General features: G+C 39.7%; 1 protein-coding gene across 1 annotated transcript in view; it reads left to right on the forward strand.

The window, feature by feature from the left end:
- Positions 1-5109, forward strand: part of FAM149A (family with sequence similarity 149 member A) — a 142349-nt gene extending 137240 nt beyond the window's left edge. The window contains exons 13-14 of the mRNA XM_082244056.1: positions 858-936; positions 4774-5109. Coding sequence (XP_082100182.1) covers positions 858-936; positions 4774-4847 — 153 coding nt within the window. The 3' untranslated portion in view covers positions 4848-5109. The remainder of the gene's footprint in view (positions 1-857; positions 937-4773) is intronic.
- Positions 5110-20601: the final 15492 nt, after the last annotated feature.

Below are 20601 nucleotides of genomic sequence, written 5' to 3' on the forward strand. Positions count from 1 at the left end.
AATAGAGCTTTCTTTTGGTGGTATTTGATCACCACTGCGTTTTTTATTTTTTGCGCTATAAACAAAAACAGACAATTTTGAAAAAAAATATATATATTTTTTTTGCTTTCTGCTATAAAACATATCAAATAAGAAACTGTAAAAAAAAAAATCTAAATCATAAATTTAAGCCAATATGTACGCTGCTACAAATTTTTGGGAAAAAAAGTCCCAAAAAAGCGTAGATATTGATTGGTTTGCGCAAAAGTTATAGAGTCTACAAACTATATATTTATGGAATTTTTATTTATTTATTATTTTTTACTAGTAATGGTGGTGATTAGCGATTTATAGTGGGACTGCGATATTGAGGCAGATAAATCGGACACCAACTGACACTTTTGTTTGGAACTAGTGACAGTAATACAGTCATCAGTGCTAAAAAATGCAAAAAAATGGGGAGGGGTTAACATTTGGGGCGATCAAACAGTTAAATATGTTCCTAGAAAGTGCTTGCTAACTGTGTGGGGGTGCTTGTACTGTGGAAAGGCAAGAGGTCTGCTTAGCAGAAACACAAGATCACTGCCTTCCCTTGTCACAGAGCGGCGATCTGCCTTGTATACGTAGGGTCCCGGTGGACATTGCGTCTGCCTGACCTGCTGATTGGTTCCTGCTGTGTCCAATCAATCAGTGGCGGGCGTGTGCCCCCTAGACCCGGAAGTGCAGAATCACGTATCTGTATGTGATGTGATTCTGCTCACAGGAGCTGCCGTCCCGCAATAAATATACGTGGGGCAGTCGGCAAGAGGTAAATTGGTGTTTTTATATCTATTTGGCAATTAAACATATTGGTAATACATAACTTATTTTTATTACAGTCAGAGACATCCCATAGAAGATCTTTTACTCCTTTGGATTTTGCTAATCATACGTGGACAGGACAAGCTTTCCTAACAAGTAAGATCCTATTTTAGGCAACACTGTAGAATATTACTTAATGCCAAAGCCATAAAACCCAGGAAACAAATCAAATATACAAACAAACAAATCCATTAAACACACAACCTTCACGAATACAACACATTAATAAAAAAATTTAAAGAAAAACACAATATTAAGAGTCGGTTCACACTATGGCGACACGATTTTGGGGAAACTTAATTAAGTCGCCGTGCACCGCGACTTCGGGGGCGACTTGCACCGACTTCAAATAATGGAAGTCAATGCAAGTCGCTCCGACTTTGTCCAAAACTTGAGTCGCTCCTATTAGAACGGTTCCAATTGCACCGCACGGTTCGCGACTTGTCAGGCGAACAAGTCGCCTGACAAGTCGTAACAGTGTGAACCGGCCCTAAACAACAACTTTTTACAACTGGGATCTCAAAGCCAAAAAAATATAACACAAAACAACCTAACACACAGAATAACAAACTTGATACTGTTAAAAAAAAAAAAAAAAAATCTAAACAGACTGTTTGGAAGTCTCCTTAAGCAAAGAATCATGGGTCAATTTTTTTTTTGACATTTGGGAATCCTTTGTCTAAACCCTACCGATTGGTATGCAACAGTCTATAATGAAGTGTTTTCAATATGTTCAGTGATATCAAACTAGATTGCTAATTAATAACCCTCCAATTGATTCTGTATCCTCCACCTAATTTGAAATATCCTGGTATTTAAGGCCTCTTTTCATCTCAACCTGTCAATTTTTAACTGACCACTGTCCACCCTAGTGCTCACTGTGGCTCCTTTCTAGACCCTGTCCTGCTAGTTTACTTTTAAACCATTTTTAAGAGCTGTATATTGTAATTTTCAGTTCTTTCTTTAGCCAAATGTCGCAGCCCCTGACATTGTTAAATGCGTTTTCACCTAAAATATATATATATATATATATATATATATATATATATATATATATAGATATATATAGATATATAGATATATATAGATATATAAAAAACTCTACACAGAAAGTCATTTTAGAGAGAGGTTTTCCTGTATATATTTTTTAAATGAAGATCGCTTTTAGGCCTCTTGCACGTGCGAGCCACAGCTGTAGCGTATTTTAGTCCATAGGACTTCATTACAGAAAGCTCTGTGCTCAAGTACCTGCAGACACATTTATGGGCGTCATTTTGTCATTTTAAACCTAACATTTTGTGTCCTAAGGGCTAAAACAGGCTGCAGCTGAGGCTCAGGGTCATCGCAACAACAAACGTAAGCTCAACTTTACGCTGTGCTCAAGAAGCCCTAAACAGATTTTTGTATTATTATTTATCAGTATGGACTTAAACCTCTTGTGCCTTCTAGGCTAGCTTGATAACAATCAAATTTTACTGATAACCAATTCCTATCTGCTATCTAAAAATTGTATTAGTGGGAGCAAAGGTATACTACAAGTTCAGTATATGGTATAATATATTATGACATTTACAACAAAGCAACCCAGTCTCCTCAGCCTATTCCTAGTATTTCTATTTACATTAAAGCGGGTTTCTACTTTGGAAAAGAATACTTAAGCTCAGAGATTTTCAATAGATTGTATTACAAGTCTGTTTAGCCAACTTAAGTGCTGCTGGTTGTCTGGAAAAAAACAGCCAATGCCTCAGAAAGGTGTTGATTATTTTGGTGGAATTAACGGTGTTTTTACATAGTATTATTAAAGGTAGAAAATTCCTTGCAAGAATCACATCAAACAGTACTGATGGTTGGTCATGTCTGGATCCTGCAGCTTTACATAACTTTACTAGACTCCACTGATGAGATCTGAATGCCAGAAGTGAAAATGGTTGCACAAGAGGTATCTCTTATCTTCAGGCTGAAATCTCCATGAAACACCTTTAACACATGAAAGCGGGAGAATGTGAATCCCCTGGGTGGAGCTGAGTACTCCAGTTCAGATATAAGTTGGAGTACATACTCAAAACTGACATCTATCCAAAAACTGAAATAATTTGTTTTGGATAAAAGGGCCCTTTGACATTTCCCAGCAATGTGGGAAACAGCTTAACCACTTAAGCCCCGGAAGATTTTACCCCCTTCCTGACCAGGGCCTATTTTGCGATCCGGCACTGCGTGACTTTAACGGACAATTGCACGGTCGTGCGACGCCGTATCTAAACAAATTTGACGTCCTTTTTTTCCCCCAAACAGAGCTTTCTTTTGGTGGTATTTGATCACCTGTGCGATTTTTTGATCATGCGCTATAAACAAAAAAAGAGCATCAATTTTGCAAAAATAACAATATTTTTCACATTTTTTATATGAAATTACCCCAAAAAATGTAAAAATCAACATTTTTTAACATTTCAGGCCAATTTTTTTTTTTACCATATGTTTGGTAAAAAAAAATTCGCAAAAAGCGTATTTTGATTGGTTTGCGCAAAAGTTATTGTGTTTACTAGCAAAGGGAAAGATTTTTGTCATTTTTTTTTTTTTTTTTTTAACGCGTAATGGAGGCGATCTGTGATTTTTTTTTGCGGGACTCCGACATTGGGGTGGACAGATCGGACCCTTGACTGACATTTTTGACACTTTTGGGGGTACCAGTGACATTACTACAGTAATCAGTTCTATACATATGCACTGTTACTGTAAAAATGACACTGGCAGTGAAGGAGTTAACTATTGGAGAGGGAGGGGTTAAGTGTGTCCTAGGGGCGTGTTTTTAACTGTGATTGGCTGTGGCTTGCTGTGTAAGAACAGTGATCAACGGTCCTACATAGGAGAACCATTTGATCACCATTCATACACAGGGAGAACTGACAGGGGGCTTTGTTTACACTAGCCACCTGCCTTTCTCCCGCTGTCACGGACGATCACGAGTGCTCGGCGGACATCGGGTCCGCCGGGCACACGCGCAGGGGGGTCCGTGACCGAGCGGGAGCGCACATCCGGCGGCGCGTGCTCGCTCCCAAAACCCTTACAGGCTAGCGACGTAGCCCTACTTTGCTCTGCCTGTGAGGGGCTGACTGCCGACGTAAATAGTCGTGCGGCTGTCGGCAAGTGGTTAAAGCTTAAGTTTAGTTTGAAAAACTCAGCACAAGAGACATTGCTTACTATTAATCTGCTGCGCCCCTTGAGCTGCTGGCTTCTGCATTCCGTAGATTCTTCCTCCATTGAACCCCCCCCACACACACACACACACACACACACACACACACACACCAATTCTATAAATTAAACATGATTTATGAATGGAGGGGGGTGACGGGCCTTTAACTCATCCGTCCTTCCTCCATTCATAGATCACATTTCATTCATAGAAGCTATAGTACAGTTTCTATGATTTGCAGTGGTGGGTGGAAAGGGTGGTCAATCATAGTCGGACCCTCTTGATGAGTGCCTGTCACAACAGTTCCCTAATCTCTGCTGGGGGGGGGCATCGGATGAGGAAAATTTCAAGGAATGCAGGAGCCGGTAGCACAAGGTACACATCGGATTAATAGTAAATAATGTACCTTGTGTTCTTTCCTTTTTTTTTTTTTTATAAACTCAACTTAGGCTTTAACGAGCATGCTGGAGAGTGTCACATTATTACTAAAAACAACAATAATTTACTTTTTTACTTCCAACGAGTGGTCATACAATAGGCCTGAAGGTCCATCCAGAAGGGGTGAGTTGGGCTTAACTCCTCCTCTTAATAATGTACTATAGCCTATACTTTTCATCAGAACATGTATGTGCATGGTAACAATTCATTTTCTGAACAGCAAATTCCTTCATTTATTAATTTCTGTTATTGTGAATAATTATAAGAAATATTAATTTACATGTTTTGCTTTTCCCATCAAGGTTCCCAGTATCAACCAAAATCATTTCAGAGGAATCCACCAAATTCGAGGAGAAAATTTCAAGTGGCCTCCTAATAAGCAGTAACATGGACAATGCTTTGTATCTAATAAGTGGGTGCACAGCTCTCCCAATCCACGTGTTCACAAATAGTTCCTGTATGTAACAAACTGGCCCCTTTTATAAAGGACTCTTTAAGTGATTTATTTGACAATATGAGGATCTATTCCAATGTATTTAACATAATATAATTATGTAATGTATCTAGCACAATACAATAATTTCGTGCATTAAGCTGTGTGAAAAAAAAACATCTTGCCCCACCCCTTAGTAATAGTTTTGTATGAAGCATGCACTGCGAAATCTGTTAGGAACCGGCTGAAATTGGCTCTGTGGGTGGCCCTGCTCCGTTTGACAAAAGTTGATAGTTCAATTTACTTTTGTCAAAGAAACCTGCTGGAAATCGTTCAGTTGAATTGGTGGCTGCACCCAGTTAGACGCAACCAATGTTTGAGTTTTTAAATAACCCTGGCTGTCAAAATAGCTGCAGTGAGAGATTCATTTGTCTGTGCTGTTTAGCTTGGATGGAGGAATCTGAGAGTTTTCAGCCTACAGGCTGAACAAAAAAATAAAACTACTGAGAATTTTCAGCCCACAGGCTGAACAAAAAAATAAAACTACTGAGAATTTTCAGCCCACAGGCTGAACAAAAAAATAAAACTACTGAGAATTTTCAGCCCACAGGCTGAACAAAAAAATAAAACTACTGAGAATTTTCAGCCCACAGGCTGAACAAAAAACTACTGAAAATTTTCAGCCCACAGACTGGACAAAAAAATAAAACTACTGAGAATTTTCAGCCCACAGGCTGAGCAAAAAAATAAAACTACTGAGAATTTTCAGCCCACAGACTGGACAAAAAAATAAAACTACTGAGAATTTTCAGCCCACAGGCTGAACAAAAAAATAAAACTACTGAGAATTTTCAGCCCACAGACTGGACAAAAAAAAAATAAAACTACTGAGAGTTTTTAGCCCACAGGCTGAACAAAAAAATAAAACTACTGAGATTTTGTAGCCCACATGCTGAACAAAAAAAATTTGAGCGTAGAAAATCATATCCTAGTGGTTAAAGCACTTTTTAGCTAGGACAATATGATATTTATGTCCAGTAGCACATTTTTACACTAAGAAAAGCACACAAAATGACTGAACCAGAGCTCTTATGCTGCACAGATTTAAGAACATGGTAAACTTCTACATTGGAAATGGCTGCATAGCCTGGAGCTGTCTCAGCATGAGACTTTCAGTGTCGGTTCACATTAGTGCGATCACTGAGATCGCATGTAATTCGGAGCGTACTGCTCCTAAATTACATGCGATCTCTGTGCGGTGCAAATTTCAGCCATACATTTAGTATGGCTGAATTTGCATCGCAATCGCACTAAACACGCACATGACCCTTTTTTTTATCCGCAGCAGAATCTGATCGCATGGTGGTTCACACTATTGCGATCCGATTCTGTGCGAACTTGCAGATCGCATTGCGATATGCGATCTCAACTGGGGGTGTCGTTAACTTTTAATTGACACCCCCTGCGTATCGCATATGGCAGTGTGAACTGCCAGGGGTGCGGATGCAATGCGGGAACACGCTGCATATTCGCAGCGTTCCTGCATCGCAGAAGTGTGAACCGGGACTAAAAGGCAAAGTAATTATGTGCAGCAACCCACAGCTAGAAATCAGAATTTCCCTTTTGACTGCCCATTGATCAGTTTGCTGCACTCATACCAGCGAAAGATAATTGCTGATCAGTCGATAGTGGTTGTTGCACTTGCATGATGCATTTTGCCTCATCAAATAAAAGCCACTAAATATGATCTACTAATATTTATCAGCAATTCTATTGGCATTACATACATTTATACAATATATGGTGCATGGGAGTAATATCTTTCAGTCATCGTTAGGCCCCTTTAGTTCTAGTGCCAAGCTGAATATAAGCTTATTTGCTGTAGCAAAAATGTAATAAATATCAATTCATGTCCTGGTGAATTTAGAAAACATAAGCCTTTGGTGCATGATTGGATGTTTTACTTCATCTTACCTTAGTGCATTTTAGTATCTTACTTGCAATACAATATTATTCTAGTCTCACCCAATGAAGTGTCATGGCAGAGTTCTATCCATTAAAGTGTACATACACTGGATAAAAAAAATATACTGATTTTAGGTAACTGGTGTATAGTAGGCTCAGTAATGTGCCAGATTATTTTATTACTATCCAGGATTTATATAGCAACGACAGTTTGTGGAGAACTTTACAGAATAGCGGGAGACAGTTACAATACAATCCAGGGTTAAGCGGCCTTGCTCATGAGAGCTTACAATCTTTTATGTACCTTTCATTGATGATAATATGATAATACTCTTCACCAAACTGTCACAACCTACCAAAGCTCCGCTTCTAATTCTGAGTAAACTGAAAACTGGGTTATAGGCCCTGATGATAGGCTGCTCAGGCAATCTATCACATTGGGGGGTGCTTTCTCTTTACTACTCTAAAATTATATCAGGCCACTCAAGTAGCATTCACAAAATGTTGATTTAACACAGAAGGTAAGGTCTACCATCTTATTGAGTTTACTATTTGCCAGTTTGTATAGCTTAATGTGCTTTTAGTCAGTTGACGGTCACCTTAAATAGGATCAGTGAGGAGATTCGGGTTGCTCCATGATAATTTTGTAAAATGTAGCACTCCCTAGAATGGTGCCTACTTAGCACATAGGATTTATTAATACAAACAGCAGTGACAATGTGCAAAGTTTGGTAACATTGGTAGCATACGGATTTCAGTTTATTGAGCTAAAATCAATGAGATAAATACTGATTAATTGTTATTCCTTATGGCTTTTGCTTGTTCTCTTTTACCTTATGGAATAGGCTAGATTATAATATCATATGGATGTAATTATACTGAATTTTTATACACACAGATGCAGTATTTCATGCATCAGCATGTTATGTAATAAGGTCTGTATTTTCAAGTTATTGCAACACAAAGAGTTTATTCCAACATCCCAAGCCATTTATGCACGTTGGAGAATGTGTCACAGATATATTTACTATATTTTCACATAATGACCAACTGAATGATTATTTTATAAGAGTTTCTTTCATTTATACTCTTTGGGGAGTAGCAATCAGATTGGCTGGAAAACCTTGTTAGTTTACTATTATTTTATTCCTGACATGTCAGCGCTAGAGGTGCCTGCAGGATGTCTCCCATGTCCTAAGCCACAGGCTATACACAAGCAGGGGCCCATTAATTGGCAAAGATACCTTAGAACAGTGGTTCTCAACTCCGGACCGCAGGACCCACTAACAGGCCAGGTTTGCAAGATAACTTAAATACATCCCAGGTGATATCATTTGCTTCTCAGTGATTGCAGTATTCTAGTCTGCATCTCCCCAAGGTAATACTTAAAATCTGGCCTGTTAGTGGGTCCTGAGGACAGGAGTTGAGAAACACTTCCTTAGAATGATCCACTCAATTGTACTACAAGTCCAACTCCAATGCCACCATAACATAGAGGTGTAATAGCACATCTGGGGAGACACAGCTTAATATCAGGGCTATGGTGTAGGAAAGCTTACATTGCATTCTGTGCTGAACAAGTGTCGGTATGCACATGCAGTATAAGTCTGTACTGATCTTTCATATATATGTCTGAAATCCTGCTGTTGATACAAGCTAAGTTTTTTTGAGAACTCTGCATTAATCTGCATCTTTTCAGATGGGGCTCTAAGCCAGAAATGAATCGTAAAGCAGATTCATACAATCTGAAAAATAGAAATGTCTGCCGAACCCAACGAAATTGAGTTCATGCTGTCATTTTGTGAACCTGCATTCAAGATAAAAGCTCAGACCTGTTGTTTCTTTCCCCACTATTTGAAAGTGAACTCCAAAGTCACTTCTATTTGGATTAAAGTATAACAATCAATAAAGCAATCCTAAAGTTGCTGATCACCAGAAAGATCCGGAAAGAAAAAATATTTAAAATAATATTTTATGTTGGAGGTGACATCACTGCACAGTCAGTAAGGCTGATTTACAGACGGAGTAGAGACTGTTCATAAGTGTATGTCTAGGCAAAAAAAACCTTGTGCTGTACACAATAAATATATTTCCCTATGTTTTGTCACCTTTCCTTTTAAGTACAGAAAATACCTGTTGATCTGCCAGATCCAGGGAACTCAAAGGGATGGATTTACTAAAGGCAAACTGACTGTGAGCTTTGCAAGTGCTGTTGCTGCAGAACTTGGTAAATGAGGTGAAGCTCTGCTGACATCCATCATTCAATCCATCCAATCGTTTGCAAGCAAAAATGCATTTTTCTTTTCTTTTCCTTGCATGGGATTGGCTATTCTTTGCAATGTGTGAAGCCTCACCTCATTTACTAGGTTTTGGAGCAAATGCCCTTGCAGTGTGCAACTGCACCTGCAAAGTGCACATTTTATTTGCTTTTAGTAAATCAACCCCGGGGTGTCCTATTTGAGCTGATAGCATGTTGCCTCTGCTGCACAGAAATCACAAGCAGTGTTATCGGCCCTAACAGTTCGCTTTTGCTGAACTACAAAACACCCCCTTTATAGAAATAAGTAGGGGGGTTAGGTGCCCTTTAGTCATGCAGGAGGGAACCGATCATGGCTTATAACACTGCTTGAGATAACACTGCTTGAGATTTTGGTGTAGCAGTGTCAAAGTTGTCTGCTCAAACCGTAGTTAGGAACTCACAGGATATTTACCTAGACATACACTTTACCAAAGTAAAAGTTTAATTAGCTAAATAAATACTTTAAGTTAACGTTCATTGCAGTTATTAACTCATTTAAAATTAAAACCTCCCCTTTATTATTCATATAATTGGGTATTCATAGTGATGGCAGCTTTATCATATTACGTGAACATTAACTTTTCAAAGTGAACTGGCTCTATTGCTTTAGTAAATCAACACCAGAGAATATCTGTGTATACCTGAATCTTTAAGACAGGTTCTTTTAATTAGTAATAATTTTAATGTTATAAGATTAAACCAAAATCATAAAACATTTTCCATAAATTGTGAAATAATTCATTTTACAGGATTCACAGCATAATATACTGTGCTATATACATACCTATGTGTGAACTTAATATCTAATGTTTACAATGAATATATTTTTGTATCATAATGACAATAGCATTTGTTTTGAAGAAAATTTATGTATCTTACCCCAAAAAAATTTTTTTGTGATATCATTGTAGATTACAAGTTTGTCTGCTGGTGACAACCTGTGACAGCTATGTGTTGATTCTTGTCAGTGCTAAAAGTGCTGTATATATGTTTTCTGTAATGATACGTATAAGCTGTGTTCTGGAGGCCAGTTCCAAAAAACAATGTGCCCCATTGGGCCTTGTTCACAAGAGCTTACGCTTGTACAAGAGCGGTATGTACAGCAAGATTCTGTGGAGCTTCTAAGCACTAGTAGGCTTCAGCAGGCTTTTAATAAGCTTTACATACTGCTGAAGCCTACTGCCATTAAGATTTGGGTTTCACATTCCCAAACTGGAGCTGAATGCCCTTTTGGCTGCCAAAGCAAATGTTTACCTTTTTGCACAAATCTTAAAATAAATATTTCAACCCTAAGTGCCGGGTCACACTTGTGCGATGCGGGAAGGCTGCGAACTCGCAGCCTGTTCCCACATCGCAAACGCACATCTGGCAGTTCACACTGCCATATGCGATACGCTGGGGGTGTCAATGAAATGTTAACGACACCCCCAGTTTGATCGCATATCGCAATGCGATCTGACAGTTTGCACAGGATCGGATCGCACAAGTGTGAACCACCATGCGATCCGATCCTGATGCGGCTGAAAAAATGCCTCATGTGCGACTTTTGTGCGGGTGCAGTGCGAATTTAGCCATACAAAGTGTATGGCTGAATTCGCACTGCACATCTGATCGCATGTAATGAAGGAGCAGTGCGCTCCAATATTACATGCGATCGCCGCACACGCGGAAGTGTGGACCGGCACTCAAGATTACTTACCCCCCAAAACGTTATTTTCAGTTAAAAAAAAAATAAATTGTGCACACAAATACAGTAAAATCTCAATTTTGTACAATGTAAAATACAGAATGAGACAGAATCAAGTAAATAGATACTAAATATGTCAAGACTCAAAACTACATGTGCCCGCAATATGGCAACAGACTACCATGTCCCATAATGTTCATATGTGACAGGACATGAACTTCGAGTTAAGGCCCGTACACACTTGACGGAAATCGGACGAAATATCCTCCGATTTTTCTCTCTCTCTTGCTCAGCGTTAATAACCGTTTTTAGTTGACCGTGCATAAATGTTCACAAAATTTCTCGTCCGATTTTTTTTTTTTTTTTGGGACATTTGTTCTTAGACTTCCGGGTCGTCAGCAACTTCAGATCATGTGTGGTCTTTCGTATCCAATTTTTCACGGACGTACTGCATACACATTAAACGAAAATTGGTCGTCTGGGGACAGACGATAAAAATTTTGGTGTTTGTCCCTCCGTTTTTTTTTTCGTTGAAAATGTCGGCATCGGCTGCTGAAAGTTATGTACGATTTTACCTCGGACGGGAATTTTTGTCGGATTTTCTACTAGTGTGTACCCCACTTTACCCATAAATGACGGCCCAAGAATTAGTCCTCTGATTTCAGCTTGTTCGGCAGTACCTGATGCACAGTGCACTCTTGATGGCATGAATATGTGCTTGTGCAAGAGGGCGTTACATTTTTCTTTTTTTAATTTCTTTTTTTTAATTTTGCACTTTTAAATTTTTTTCCATTATTTTGTATTGCTATCACAAGGGGGCTATCACTTTTTGTGTGACAGGTACTCCTTATGGATACTTTAGGGATCTTTTGGACCCCCATATCTCTTCTGCACTTTGGTAACTCTAATAGAGAAAACAGCAAAGCAGCTTCATTCAGCTCTGAACGCAAAATTCTTACAAAAACATGAACTTTTTTTTTTTATAAAGATGAACTGAAAGGTTTTAGTAAATTTTGCTGAAAACTCTGCAAATGCTCTTGTAAGAGCTTGTTGTATGCACTGGGCTGCGACCTCGCTCACACTAGTCAGGAGAAACTAGCCTGCCATTATTGCAATGCACAACATTTGAAATCACATAATTCTCTTTGGTGCCTGTTGACATTAATGCAACATGGTGCAGTGAGATTTGTGAAAAGGTGCAGGTGCTTCTTTTGGTGCAGTATACTGCATTTTTTACCCCATGGGAGCACGTGAAAAACACAAATACATTTTCTTTTGATGCATTTTTGTCAGGGTTTTGTGCTTAACAACTAACCTACTGTTCCAAAAAGAAAAAAGCACACGAAGCATGAAAATGCATCAAAAATGCGCTAAAAAAAGCATGATTGTGCAGCACCACTAGTGTGAACCTAGGCTAATACAAGCTATAGCCTGTGTGAATAAGGCCTAAATGGGACTTGAACATACAGCAGGTACAATAAGTATTGAATACGTCACCATTTTTCTAAGTAAATATATTTCTAAAGATGCTATTCACATTAAATTTTCACCACATGTCGGCAACAACCCATGCAGTCCGTATCTACAAAGAAACCAAAACAAAAAAGTTCAGTCTTCAAATCTTGAAGCTTCCATAGGCCTCTTCTATGAAATTTATGATCTTTAGTTCTTTCCTTAGATTTTATATTGGGTTCATGTCAGGTGATTGGCTGGGGCATTCTAGCAGCTTTATTTTCTTTCTTTGAAACCAATTGAGAGTTTCCTTGGCTTTGTGTTTGGGATCATTGCCTTGCTGAAATGTCCACCCTCGTTTTTCTCTTCATTATCCTGGAAGATGGCAGCAGAGTTTTATAACGAGCCTTGGTACATTTTTCCATTCATCCTTTCTTCAATGGTATTAAGTTTGCCTGTACTGTTTGCTAAAAAACAGCCCCATACCATGATGTTCTCGCCTCCAAACTTCACTGTTGGTAGGGTGTTTTGCGGTGATGTGCAGTGCCATTTGACCTCCAAACATGGTGTGTATTATGGCATCCAAAGAGTTCAACTTTGGTCTCATCTGACCCAGTATTTTACAGGCTTATCTGAATGTTGTGCAGCAAATGTTAAACAAGGTTCAACATGCTTTTTTATCAGTAATGAAGTCTACAGTGAGCATGCATACAAGTCATGGCGGTTGAGTGCTTTACTTATTTTTTTCTTTGAAACTATTGTACCTGCTAATTCCAGGTCTTTCTGAAGCTCTGTACAAGTGATGATTGGCTCTTGGACAACTCTTCTGATAATTCTTTTCACTCCTTGGAAATCTTTTGAGGAGCATCTGGTGGTGGTCGGTTTATGGTGAAATAATGTTCTTTCCACTTCTGGATTATGGCCCCAACAGTGCTCACTTTAACATTTAGAAATGTAGAAATTATTTTGTAACCAATGCATCAGTATGTTTTGCAAGGATAAGGCTGCAAAGGTCTTGAGAGCTCTTTACTTTTACCCATTATGAGATGTTTCTTGTGTGACACCTTGGTAATGAGACACCTTTTTATAGGCCATCAGTTGAGACTGAACCAGCTGATATTAACCAGTTTTGGACCGGAGGGATTTGCCATTTTAATGACCAGGCCATTTTTTGCGATTCAGCACTGCGTTACTTTAACAGAAAATTGCACGTGACACTATACCGAAATAAAATTATTGTCCTTTTTTCCCACAAATAGAGCTTTCTTTTGTTGGTATTTGATCACCTCTGCAATTTTTATTTTTTGTGCTATAAACAAATAAAGAGCGACAATTCTGGAGAAAAAAAAAATTCACATTCTGCTATAAAACACCCCCCCCCCCCCCTCAAGAAATTAAATAATCAAAAATGTTCATCCTTTTAGGCCAATTTGTATTCTGCTACATATTTATGGTTAAAAAAAAAATCGCAATAAGCGCAAAAGTTATCGCGTCTACAAACTAGGGGAAAGATTTATGTCATTTTTATTTATTTATTTTTACTACTAATGGCGGCGATCTGCAATTTTTAGCGGGACTTTGACATTGCGATGGACAGATCGGACCCCTAACTGACATTTTTGACACTTTTGGGGGGACCAGTGACTTTACTACAGTAATCAGTGCTAAAAATATGCACTGTTACTGTAATAATCACACTGGCAGGGAAGGGTTTAACACAGTGGTGATCAAAGGGTTAAGTGTGAGCCTAGGGGAGTGATTTCTAACTGTATGGGGGTTGGGCTTGTGAAATGACTACAGAGACCTGTGATACTATATAGAAGGATCACAGGTGCTCTGTAATCATTTCAGAGAGAAGGGTCAGCTGTGTTTACAACAGTTGACCGTCCTTCTCTCTCAGTGGGGAGCGATCGCGGGTGCCCGGTGGCAATCGTGCGCCTCTGGTTCCGTGAACCAGCATCCCCGCTGACTAGTGGGGGCGGGAGCGCGCCGCTCGCCGCCCAGCACCGCGTGCACGAGCGACGTAGGGCTACATCGTTTTGCGAAACCGAGCCAGCCTGCTGCAGTAAATATGCGGCAGGCGGGCAGTCGGCAAGTGGTTAATTTGCACTGACAAGGGGCAGGATTGCTTTCTTGACTTTCCATGCCTTTTTGCATCTCCCTTTCTTCGTGTGTTCAATACTTTTTCCCTGTGTCATTCAATTTTATTATACATAATTTAATTTCTGAATTTATTTGTTTTGGTTTTCTTGGTATGTGTGGATTGCATGGGTTGTTAATCACATGTGGTGAATATTTCATGTCAATAGCTCCTTTAGAAATATATTTACTTAGAAAAATGGTGACATGTTCAATACTTATTTTATCCGCTGTATGTCACTTCTTCTCATATTGATTCTAAAATTGGTCTTTAGACACTCCAAGTGATCTTTCACTGGCCAACATGTTCGGTAAACTTCACTGATCATATCTCTGGAATGTGAATGTCTGTGACTTTTGCAGACATAAGTTATCAGATGGGAAAAATCCAACCCTGCCTATAGGTTTTGACCTACAGATTTTTTCAGCTGCCACCAATTGCTTGTCACCCAGTTCTCTCAAAATCAGCATGCTCAGCAAATAGTCATCAAATGTCCATGGGTAGCATATAGTGAACCTGTGCTTTTCCCAAGCAGGACTAAGAAAAAGGGACACTTAACATTCCCCTTCCCAGCAATATCTACTCACCTTCCCTGGTACAGGGTAACATGTGACTTACTCTATTTCAGGGGTCTTCAAACTACGGCCCTCCAGTTGTTCAGGAACTACAATTCCCATCATGTCTGTGAATGTCAGAGTTTACAATGCCTCATGGGATTTGTAGTTCCACAACAGCTGGAGGGCCGCAGTTTGAGGATCCCTGCTCTATTTCCTGGAGGTTGACAGTACTGGCTCTTGGTGACTGGCCAGTTGTCATATGGAGACGGAGAGAGTCCTTAGCCCGGAGAAATGTCCAACTTGAAGGGGAAAGAAGAAGAGTATGTGCTGCTGGGGAGAGAAGAGTTCATGGACAAAGCACAGGTTCTCTTTAAAGTCATCCCCATCCTTGCTTCTTTAACTAAGGATTCGACACCATGGGCCAAGAATCTGGGATGGTTTTTAGACTTAGAGAAAATCAGAACATAACAACTGCTCAGCAGTATTCACATAGCAATGTATTACACAATGCTCATTCATCTACAAAATCTTTACAATGATGTACAATATGCAATTTTTTCAAGCTTGAGTTTTTACTACCTACACAGGACATGTCTTTACAATATCTGTATGTTTGTATTTACTTGCCAAATTATATTTTTGTAACCATGTATATAAATTCCTTTTTATATTTTGTACATTATACTTTATTCAAGATAAATTTGTTAAATTTCAGTTTCTTTATATATTGTATATGCAATGGAAATAAATTGATGTGTTTTGTAGGTGTGGTTTCTGTTTGAATTCCAATATCTGATTTAATACATTTAAAGTATTCTTCGAAGTTAAAAGGACACAATCCTGCTCATAATTGTACCTGGCTTAAAGAGGTTGTAAACTTCAGAAACTAAAAATTAAAAAAAGAAAAACCTGTAAGACAAAGGCATAATGAGCTAGGGTGCATCGCATACTAGCCCATTATGAAATACTTACCTTAGAACGAAGCCCGGCAGTGCCGCCTGCTCCCCGCTGAGACAGCCGACATGTTCGGCCGTCCTTCTTCCTGGTTCGCGTCCTCTGGCCATCTGATTGGCCGGAGGCGCAATGACATCACGTCACAGGGCTTCTTCAGGGAGCATGCACCGATGACGTCATCGGCTGCATGCAATGTAAATGTAAATATCTCCTAGACGGTGCATATTTAGGAGATATTTACAGTACCTATAGGTAAGCCTTATTATAGGCTTACCTATAGGCAAAAGTCATTAAGGGGGGTTTACAACCACTTTAAGAAAAGTATGTGCTAGCAAGACTGGGATATAATGTTCTGGTACTGCCTGGTATGCTTTATGGCAAGGCAGTCCCAGTTCTCAAACCCTACAGGAACATTTACCCATTTGTCCTCTAGAAGATTTACCCCCTTCTTGACCAGGCCATTTTGTGCGATACGTGTTAATTTAACGGACAATTGCGCGGTTATATGGCGCTGGACCCACACATACTTTTTGTCCATTCTATCCAACAAGTAGAGCTTTCTTTTGGTGGTATTTGATCATCTCTACGGTTTTTATTTTTTACGCTATAAACAAAAAAATACCGCTTTGAAAAAAAAAAAAAACAATACTGTATTTGTTTACTTTCTTCTATAAAACATATTCAATAGGGAAAAAAATGAAAAAAATCAAATGTCTTCATTAATTTAGGCCAATATGTATTCTGCTACATATTTTTGGTATAAAAAATCCCAATAAGCGCATATTGATAGGTTTGCACAAAAAGTATTGTGTCTACAAATTATGGGATATTTTTATTTATTTATTTTACTAGTAATGGCTGTGATCAGCCACTTATAGCAGAACTCCAATATTGTGGCAGACAGTTGGGACACTGACACTTGATACTTTTTGGGGACCAGTAAATCTAAGTCCTGGTTCACACTTCTGCGATGCGGGAACGCTGCGAATATGCAGCGTGTTCCCGCATCACATCCGCACCCCTGGCAGTTCACGCTGCCACATGCGATACGCAGGGGGTGTCAATTAAAAGTTAACGACACCCCCAGTTGAGATCGCATATCGCAGTGCGATCTGCAAGTTCGCACTGAATCAGATCGCACTAGTGTGAACCACCATGCAATCCGATTCTGCTGCGGATAAAAAAAGGGTCCTGTGCGTGTTTAGTGCGATTGCGGTGCAAATTCAGCCATACAAACTGTATGGCTGAAATTTGCGCCGCACAGACATCGCATGTAATTTAGGAGCAGTGCGCTCCGAATTACATGCAATCTCTGTGATCGCACTAATGTGAACTGGCCCTAATACAGTGATTAATGCTAAAAAAAAAAAAAATTGCACTGTCATTTAAAGGGTTAAATGTGTGCCTAGCCAGTGTTTTCTAACAGTGTGGAAGGGGCTTTTACTAGGGGAAGGCATTGATCCATGTTCCTGCTTTGCAGGAACACAGGGTCAATGCCTTCTCTACTGACAGAACAGCCATCTGCCTTGTTTACAGATCGCCGTTTTGCCTATGTACCAAATATTCAGCAGGTGCTCGCGGACATCAGGTCACACTGATCAGCTCCCACTGTGTAGAATCACAGCAGGAGCGAGCCGCCAGTGGCACGCACTCGTGCCAAATACCCGGACGTGCAGGATCACGTGTCTATATATATATATATATATATATATATATATATATATACTTGATCCTGCACAGCGTGGCTGCCCTGTAGCAGTAAAACTGCTATATTGTGGTCGGCATGTGGTTAAATAAAGGTGGGTATATCTTTTGCATATATATGGCATTGATGCACAAACGATTTTGTGTCTATACTGTAAGGGAAGGGCTTAAACAATTTTGATCATTTTACATAAAAAAAATTTGGTAAGGTACATGCACTTCAAATAGTGTGGGTGAGGGTTTGGCCCCCATTCATACTATGCTGTGCAATGTTGGGTATAAGGCATTCATTTTAATTAGCTGACCTACACATAACAAACGAGACATAGAATCTCAGACACCTTTTAGTGCTTTAAGGTTTGCATGTTCTTAATGACAGTACACGGTATTCCACATTTAACCATGCTTTTTTCAAGCATAAAAGCGTGCATCTTGCTTGCTGTGTTTGGGGTGCAGTTAACAATAAATAGCACTGCAAATGCAACACGCTCTTTTTTTTTTTTTTTCAAGCTTGTTGCAAAATAAAGGAAAAATTACTAATATGAACCTGCATAAGCCACCAAGGGAGAATCATTGACACATATATGAAGACTAAAAAAAGGTTTGCTGTCACTGGGAACATCTAGGTAATGCATGCAATGGATTTTATAACACATAACTGGTTCCTGTGGGTGACATTACTCCCATCTGAATCTAAGATATACTTTTGAATGTGGACACATGTTGGTCAAAATCCTTTCAGATAATAAAAAAGCTTGACCATAGCACTTTAGCAGTGTATGACTAATAAGAAACATGAACCTAGGAAAAGCTATCATAGCAGATAAAACACATAATAAATATTCCAAAGTACAACAAATGGCTACAAAGTTCACATGATATGACAGAAGTAATTAGCATTCAGTCTTATTCCAGGGTCTCAAACTATTGCTGTGATTGCTTACAGTATTACTTTTTATATAACTTTCCATATGCTAAACTTGATCTAAACCCTGCAGTACAATTCCAGAAAAACGCACCGCCTCATTGAGAAACTTCCCCATGTGACTAGAAAGGCCTTTACGTAGGTTTATTATGAGGCCTCATGCACAGAGGCTTTTAGGGGCGTCTGGCGTTTTTTTTTCTGCCAAATGCTGCTGCCAGGAGGAAAGGTGACTGGAGAGATGGCAAAACGTCCAGTGTGCATGAGGCCTTATGGTTTCTTTGTTTTTTACTACCTGCTGTTTCTCCCCTGCTGAAGCTGGCGCCATTTTTGAAAGTGTCCTCTGTTCAGTTCGTCAAACCTGTGCTTCCACCCTTCATAGATGTCACATTAAAAAACGTACGCGTACACACTCGGATGTAAGGAGCAGTGAGAAAGTAAGGGGTTTTCTTTTCGAGAACAAGACAGAGAATTACTTTACTATGGCACAGGCGCTCTGAAGATCACAGATAGTGTGCAGGGAATGTGTTAAACTTTGCATGCGCAAGTGACATCACTGGCTGAAATAAACAGCGGAATTTCAAGAACAGAGCAGCTATGAGAGAGTAAACACTCCCAGCAGTTCGCATATGGCAGTGTGAACTGCCTGCGAGTCGAATGCGATGCGGAAACCCGCAGTGGATTCGCAGGGTGCCTGCATCGCACCATTGTGAACCACCATTTAGTGGTTATGATCGGTGAACAATATTTTCACAGTTGACACTGCTAGGTACCACATAAAGAGGCAGCTGGGAGATTCAAGATTTTGAAATGGAAGCCCTAGTTCACTTTTCTGCGACTTGTCATGCTACTTGCTGCGGCTTGTGACACAGAAAGTCCCATGACGAGTCGCAACACGTTCATTTCAATGCGTAATGTCTTAATTGCTGTGACTCCAGTCAAAGCAACAAAAAAAAAAAAAAGCTACCTGCATTACTTTTCTGTGTCTCTGGTGCGACTTGATTGCCATATACTGCAATATTAAAACGACAAAAGTCGCAAAGAAGTCCTATCTTTGTGACTTTGGCTGCAACATGATCCAACTTTTTTTTTTTAACCCTATTCCTTACTTCCAGTCCATTTTCTGCTGTGTACTTGTGGCCCAGCCCATCCCTGCAGCTTAGAACCTTCTCCCAAGCATTGTCACCTCCCAAAGCACATTGTACACCTAGCCAGCTGTGTTCACAGTGTACGAGATGACTTCCAGAAGAATAAGGGATGTTCTTGACAACGAAGAACTGATCCGGCTTGTGAGTGCCCTCAGTGTGGAAAGAAAAGGAATTGTGTCACACTCTGTATTATTATTAATGGCAAAAGCCAAACATCAAAGTCGCATCAAGACTCAAAGAAATCACAATGCAAAGTTGCACAGGAAGTCTTTGGGTCACAGAAGCAGGGCCGGGACAAGGGGTGGGCAGGAGGGACGGTTGTCCTGGGCGCAATGGTTTATTGCAGGGATGGGGGGGGGGGGCTCCTTGACCCTAAACGTAAGGGAAGTGGGAGCGCAGTTTGGCATCCTTGCCCTGGGCACTGGATGACCTTGTCCAAGGTCATCCGAGCCAACATTGATGATCTACAATTATGTCTCAAGAATGGTGGGCTGTTTATGAAGTGATGGATATTACAACATAGTGATGTAAAAATATGAAACATCCTCATATGAGTAAAAGTCCCCCTGATCACAGTGCTTATATTCCTGTTTAAGCATTGCGCACTGATTTCTCAACACATGCTGCCCACTCACTTCTTTCCCATGTGACCTGTCATTAAGCCAAAATAATTCTCTGCTTGAATCAAGAAGTCTCAAGCATCACTGCCAACTTCCATATTGTATGTTCAGTTAGTGGCACACACCCAGGATGCCTGCTTTCACAATACTTTTTATTTTGTGCACTGAACTCACAGCAGAGGCCATCAAATTGAACACAGATATAAAAGGAACATGATTCAAAACAGTGGATATTAATGTCAATGGCCC

Source organism: Pelophylax lessonae, assembly GCF_965119305.1.
Source record: "Pelophylax lessonae genome assembly, chromosome: 1".
Lineage (NCBI taxonomy): Eukaryota > Metazoa > Chordata > Amphibia > Anura > Ranidae > Pelophylax > Pelophylax lessonae.